The sequence below is a fragment of the Oryzias melastigma genome, linkage group LG7 (genome assembly GCF_002922805.2).
Source record: "Oryzias melastigma strain HK-1 linkage group LG7, ASM292280v2, whole genome shotgun sequence".
NCBI classification, from domain to species: Eukaryota; Metazoa; Chordata; class Actinopteri; order Beloniformes; family Adrianichthyidae; genus Oryzias; species Oryzias melastigma.
Window position 1 is genome coordinate 29,627,740 of NC_050518.1, and position 6,772 is coordinate 29,634,511.

Here is a 6,772-nt window from a genome sequence, read left to right on the forward strand (position 1 = left end):
ATGGTGGTCGAAGGAGCGCTCAGTGAGTTTCTGTGTTTGCTCAGACGCACAAAAAATTAGAGGGAACATTGGTGGTAACATATATAAAGATTCAGACTTGTTATGCACAATCACAATGTAATGAGTAACAGTAAGTGTTCCTTCAAATAGAGTAAAGAGTACATATATTCAACCAAAAATGTGGTTGAATAGAGAGTAAAAGCTGCTTAGATGTTTTATACTCAGTACAAGTACAAAATGAACAAAAAATACTTAAGTAAAGTAACAAAGTACCTTTTACTCAAGTACTTTACACCACTGCAATTGCCCATTTTATCCAACTTTTCCTACAGTTTCCAGAACTCTGGAGTGCCAGCAGGAACAAAATGAGAAAAAATCTTCATGCTAACATTTACTCAATACTACCAAATTGTTTTATTGTTAACATCAGAGAGAAAAAAAACTGTTAGCACCTGTTTTGGTTCGGAAACCTTCTCTAGCTTTGTTTTGTTAAAAAAAAAAAAGTGTTAGTTGATAGAAATGTTGGCCTTAGATGTCATTCAGTAAAAAGTATTCACTCAAACATCCAAACACCTAAATTCAGATATTCTGACCTGCAGCCACAAGTGCAAAAATCATCACTTTGACCTTCATCCTGCAAACATTTGTGAAAGAACATGCTGCTCTCAGATCCAACATTGAGGGAAAAAAGCAAGGCGTCCTTCCTGGAGTTACTGTCAGGCTTCTCCATCAGACAATCTGTAGTTTAGTCCCAAGAAAATGTCAAAGATGGAAAAAGAAGAATTCAAGCCTAAAATTTAAACCTTAAAGACTTAATGTAAGCAACTAAAAAGGTGAAGTATGTTAGAAAAACGGCTTATTGTGCTGTGTATCAAACTATATATAAGATATTTAACATACAGTTTGATACTCAACATCTGAGCCATTTCCAAAGGAATCATACTGAGAGTCCTTACAAGTTACTAGAGAAAAACAGCGCATCATAATACAAACATGCATAATTAACATGTAGTATTGTTAAAACCTATTTAAAATGCTCTGTAAGGGTTTGAGACAGATGGAGAAAGAAAAGAAGATGAAAAATAAATAACAAACAATGGATTGATAAATGAGGATGAGCTTTGAGTTTTTTATTAAGGAAATTATTTAATTAAAAAAAGATTAAAACCATAAAACATTTACAGAGATTTCTTTCTATCTACACATTTGATCTCTTTGTTACAGTATAAACAAACTTAATTCTCTTTTTTGGAACACTGAAAAAGTACTGAGATCATCTACCACCTTCAGGTTTTACCTCTGTTTTGTGATCATTCAAACGAATGTCAGTACAATCAAATTGATTTGTAAATTATTTTAAAATTTGTCAAATGAGACAATAATAGCTTGAAACCAATGACTGCATATGAGGACTGGATTGAGTGAGAATGACATCACCAAAGAAAATGGTATTTGTTATAGATATTATATAAAAAAACGTTTTAGAGCAAGAATGGTTATTCTGACAAATAGAATGACTGAGTAACAGCTNAGCTTGAAACCAATGACTGCATATGAGGACTGGATTGAGTGAGAAGGACATCACCCAAAGAAAATGGTATATGTTATAGATATTATATAAAAAAAGTTTTATAGCAAGAATGGTTATTCTGTCAAATAGAATGACTGAGTAACAGCTGTTAATTTCAGTGTAAAGGTTTATGGGATTTTGGCTTCTTTGAAATGCCCGTGGAGGAGGAGTCACTCAGTCCAGTTTTCATAAACAGTCAATCAAACAGTCAACTCATGAAAGATTGACTGATGAACTCTTGATCACCCATACATTTTAGTTTAAGACGTGTGCATTTGAGCTCAATAACCCTCAAGTTTGAAACAAATAAAATCTGTCAAACATGAGAAAAAGGAACAATTTCTATAATGTAGAAAAAAAAGAACATTCTGAAAACAGCTTAAAATTGTCTCAGTGCAACAGCTTTGTCCAAAAGAGTTCAGTTAAAACATCATATAAAACTTGATATGACAAAAAACATCCTTATCATTAAAAGCATTATTATGAAGAATTTTTATTGATCAGTAGAACAAGAACATCATTTGAAGAGGCAGAAAGAGATGTATTTATCAAACAAAAACTGAAGCAAAAGTTTCAAAGTGAAGAGATGTTTTGTATTTTAAGGTTTTGCATTAAAACTTAATTTATAATTTTCCTTGTTTTCAAGTAAGAAATACTGTTGTGAATAACAGTTTATATATCAAAATTTTATTAAAATATCCATGTTCAGAAATGATCATAAAGAGGTTAAATAAGATGTTGAATATTCCTTTCTAATCACTAGATATTTAACAGTTTCTGAACAAAAAACTAAATCCAAGTTTGCATTTCAATAATGCGCAAATAAGAGGAAAAACGGTACAATTAATTCAGATTAATTCTATTACTCCTCAATCCACAGATTTGAGTCCTTTAAATTATGTTTTAGAAATGGAGAATATTTCATCTGAGTTTAGTTCGAGCAGATTTTTGCCATTTTTTTGGTCTCACCCATCCTGATTTGGCTCAAGGTAATCTTCATCTCTCTGTTGGCCTTCATGTGGCGCTGTGCTGCTCTTAGGTGTGGCCTGAAGCTGATTGTGGANGGTTAAATAAGATGTTGAATATTCCTTTCTAATCACTAGATATTTGACAGTTTCTGAACAAAAAACTAAATCTAAGTTTGCATTTCAATAAAGCGCAAATAAGAGGAAAAACGGTACAATTAATTCAGATTAATTCTATTACTCCTCAATCCACAGATTTGAGTCCTTTAAATGGCGTTTTAAAAATAGAGAATATTCCATCTGAGTTTAGTTTGAGCAGATTTTTGCCCTCGTTTGGTCTCACCCATCCTGATTTGGCTCAAGGTAATCTTCATCTCTCTGTTGGCCTTCAGGTGGCGCTGTGGTGCTCTTAGGTGTGGCCTGAAGCTGATTGTGGACGTCAGCTGTGGTCTGCACATTAGCAGAGATGTCTTCAACGTCGTCGTAATTCTCAGGCACGTCCTCCACTTCATAACTGACTCCATCTGTGAAAGGAAAACTCGTTACACTTAACTTCAGACTAACTATACCAGGGGTATTCAAGTCCAGGCCTCGAGGGCCGGTGTCCTACATGTTTTCCAACCAACCTTCCATTGAAGCTCCTTAATGGCTAAACATACCTGATCCTGGAAAATTAACAGCCAATAAGGAGCTTCAGTGGAAGGTTGGTTGGAAAACATGTAGGACACCGGCCCTCAAGGCCTGGATTTGAATACCCCTGAACTATACTGTCGGCCAGTGGCTGCTCTGATTGTCTTGGCTGCTGATTCTGGCTCACCCTCCATTCTTCTCCTGTTAGACCAAAGCTCGGTCTTCGACACCATTTCTCACCCCATCCTCCCCAATACTCCTCTCAACTGGTTCCACTCCTATCTTTCTGGCTGTACGCAGACTGTTGAACTAAAGTCATTCACCTCCCCTACAGTTGCCGTCACCATAGGCGTGCCCCAGGGCTCTGTCCTCGGACCTCTGCTGTTTTGCATCTACCTTGTTCCCGTTGGACAAATCTTCTGTCAACATCAAATAAATTTTCACTGCTACGCAGATGACACCCAGCTGTACATTTCCAGCAAACCAGACTCTGCCTTCCTTACCAGCTGCCTTCTCTCAATAAAATCCTGGTTCACCTCTAATTTCCTCAAACTAAACAGAACTTTTACTGGTAGGCACAAAGTCCACTCTCAGTAAAATAAATAATTGCGTCATCCCTCTGGACAACTCCCTCAGCCACCCCCCCCAAGTTAAAAACCTGGGTGTCATCCTGGACAGCACTCTTTCCAACACTTCCCACCTCGACAATATCACTGGGACTGCCACCCTCCACCTCTGGAACATCTGCTGTCTTCGCCCTTCCCTCAGCCCTCATTCCACCGCCGTACTGGTTCACAGCTTCGTCACGTCTCGCCTGGACTATTGTGACTCTCTTCTGTAAGGACTTTCACAACAAACTCTCCGGAAACTCCAGCTGGTCTAGAACTCTGCTGCCCGCGTCATATCACAGACTCCTTCCTTTCACCATTTCACACCCGTACTCAAGCATCTTCACAGGCTACCCATCACCTACCGGATCACTTACAAAATCCTTCTCCTAACCCACAAAACCATCCATAACCTCGCTCCGCCATATCTCTCTGACCTACTCCAAGTCGCCACTCCCGTCCGCTCCCTCAGGACCTTGTCCTCTCTCCAACTTGTCATCCCCACCGCCCGCCTTGTCACCATGGGGAGCAGGGCATTCCGTTGTTCTGCCCCACAACTCTGGAAGTCCCTCCCACCTGGCCTCAGGACTCACTCCCTCTCTTCATTTCCAGCCTCAAAACCCATCTTTTCAGACTGGCCTACTCTTCATGACTGCAATGCATATGTCTTTTTAAACTTTTAAGCTTAACTTAACACAACTGTTTTTAGATTTTTATATTTGTGCTTTTATCCCTGTTCGGTGACCTTGGGTTAAATGAAAGGCGGCGAATAAATACAATTTATTATTATTATTATTAAAGTATAAAACAAATAAATGGTTCAAATCTGCATTAAAATGTCAGAACTTTCCATTGTTTTGGTGTGAGACTTCTTCCTGTCCAAAGTTCCCTCTTGAAGAAGCAGAAGTTGATCCTTTAGGGGTCAGGGGATGAGCCTCATTCACTTCATCCACATCATCGTACTGCAGAGAGGAAGAGCTCTGCGCTCGTCCATCCTTCACAAACTCGGTTTCTGCAAAGAATCCTGAAAACAACATGGAGGCACCAAAATGAGAATTCACTTTCATCCGTCAATCTCAAAAGTAAAAATGCATCTTCAACTCTGTGATCCAAACCAATTGATCTGTAAAGAATAGATAAACCCAAAAATCCACAGACTCTTATGGGTCAACCCCCTTTACAGGTGCATGTAACTCAGGCTTTAATACATGGCTCGTTTGTGAGTTACTTTGTGTCTGTGAAGTGACTAAATGGATGAACGTCATGATCGCTGAACTGATTCAATAAAAAAGTGACTCACTTTCCTGTCTGAAGTCCTCCTCCATCTCATCTGATTTGTGTATATCTTCATACATTTCACTGTCAAGATCTTCTTCTCTGCCTGGAAACATTTGTGCTGGAAAAGGATTCATAAGAGAAAGAAGACCAACACTTTTTCAGACAACAGAAGGGATCAGAATAAAAAGTGAAAAAATGAAATATTGGTACTTTGAAGATTTGTATATAAATGACTAAAGTATGAGGTGATAGTAAGGGACAAAACTGAATATTTTGGGACGGGCTCTATAAAAGATAACATGTACTCACGAAAAACTCTGGATTTCCGATTTCTCCTGAGAATCCGGTTTCGGATAAATACAATAATTAGAATCAACACAACCAAACTGACTCCCAACCCTATAAGGATAGTGGAGGTAGGTGGGGGTGGTGTTGGGGTTGGATCTGGTTCTTTTGGTGTGTAACCTAAGATCAAACACATTTGCAAAGCAGCAAAATGATGATAGCCAAACGACACAAGCAAAGCAACACAAACTTATGAACACAGACATAACTGTGGAACCAGTGCTGTACCTTTACACCAGATGAACGCTTGTTGGTCATTCTGACAGGTATCTTTGCTCACACAGTACTTTACATCTCTGTAATCTGCTGGGCAGTTGAGCTTTTTCCCACCACTGAAATCCTGGTCATGAGACAGAAACCTTTGAATTTCTGGGTCTCCTCAACACTTAGACAATGATGAGGACTGCAGAGAAGACTACTTTTGTGATTTATGTTTCTACTTATGTTGGAGAAAAACTACACACATATGAATAACATTTCAAAGACTGTGTTTATCAGAGGACAGGTCGTGTTTTTTTCAAATTCAATCAAACCTTTGATGTTCTTTTAACTGTCCCTTTAGCTTCACAGCCGATCTCCTTGCACAAGCTGTTCATCAAGTTGTCGGCCATTGTGTCTGTGCCAATGCAAACACTTTCCCATTGTTTTCCAGAATTTACCTGAAGCGAGCCTCCACACTTTTCTCTTGTACGAAACGTTATATTTTCTGTAAAAAAAAAAGAATTAAAAATAATGGAAAAGAGCAAATCCTGAAGCTGGACAAAAAGGATGCAGACAAACTTACTGTAACAGAAAACGGACACGGAGCTTGAACACGTTCCCTGTGTCCTGCGGCACTGACCCAGGATGTGGTGATGTTGGTCACAGCTGACATGAAGTCCATCCTTTGTAGATTTTGAATCAGAATCAAATGCATTACCACAGTTCAGTTCTTGACAGACCCTGTTTGAATAGTTGATGTCCCAGTTTTTGTTGCACACTGGAGAAGAGTCTATTGTTAGTTGTCCAGAACATCCATCTGACAGGTTGACCTTAGAGCGATCTGAGATAAACGGAGATCCTTCCATTAATTGGGGTTTATATTAGGTACTAACTTTGACCTCATATTTCCCAACACTGACTAACTAGTTCTTCTGAGGTAAATCTCACCTTGACATTCAATGAAGAGCTTCTTCTTCTGGAGTGAGGGAGGAGTTTGTGTTTCACAGTTCCAGATACCTTCAGGTTTTCCATCAATTGGACATTTAAAGGTTTTGTTCCAGAAAGAATCAGAACCTAAGACTTCTCTTTTATTTTTAAATGAGCCACACTGCAGATCCTTACAGAGTCATTCCCCCTCCATCTGTGTCCAGCCTTCACTGGAAACAAACATCCTT

General features: G+C 38.7%; 1 protein-coding gene across 2 annotated transcripts in view; it reads right to left on the reverse strand.

The window, feature by feature from the left end:
- Positions 1-3,646: 3,646 nt before the first annotated feature.
- The window catches only part of LOC112159751 (scavenger receptor cysteine-rich type 1 protein M130), a 5,082-nt gene continuing 1,956 nt past the window's right edge, over positions 3,647-6,772 (reverse strand). The window contains exons 1-5 of one of the 2 annotated variants that reach the window (XR_004948246.1): positions 6,546-6,756; positions 5,930-6,438; positions 5,625-5,736; positions 5,361-5,516; positions 3,647-5,169 (exon numbers count right to left, since the gene is read on the reverse strand). Coding sequence is in view for 1 of the 2 variants with exons in the window: in XM_036212963.1 (XP_036068856.1) it covers positions 5,054-5,169; positions 5,361-5,516; positions 5,625-5,736; positions 5,930-6,102 (557 nt within the window). In the remaining variant the exon portion in view is untranslated. Of the gene's footprint in view, positions 5,170-5,360; positions 5,517-5,624; positions 5,737-5,929; positions 6,439-6,545; positions 6,757-6,772 lie in introns of those variants that run through there. The other variant, XM_036212963.1, reaches the window with a different exon arrangement.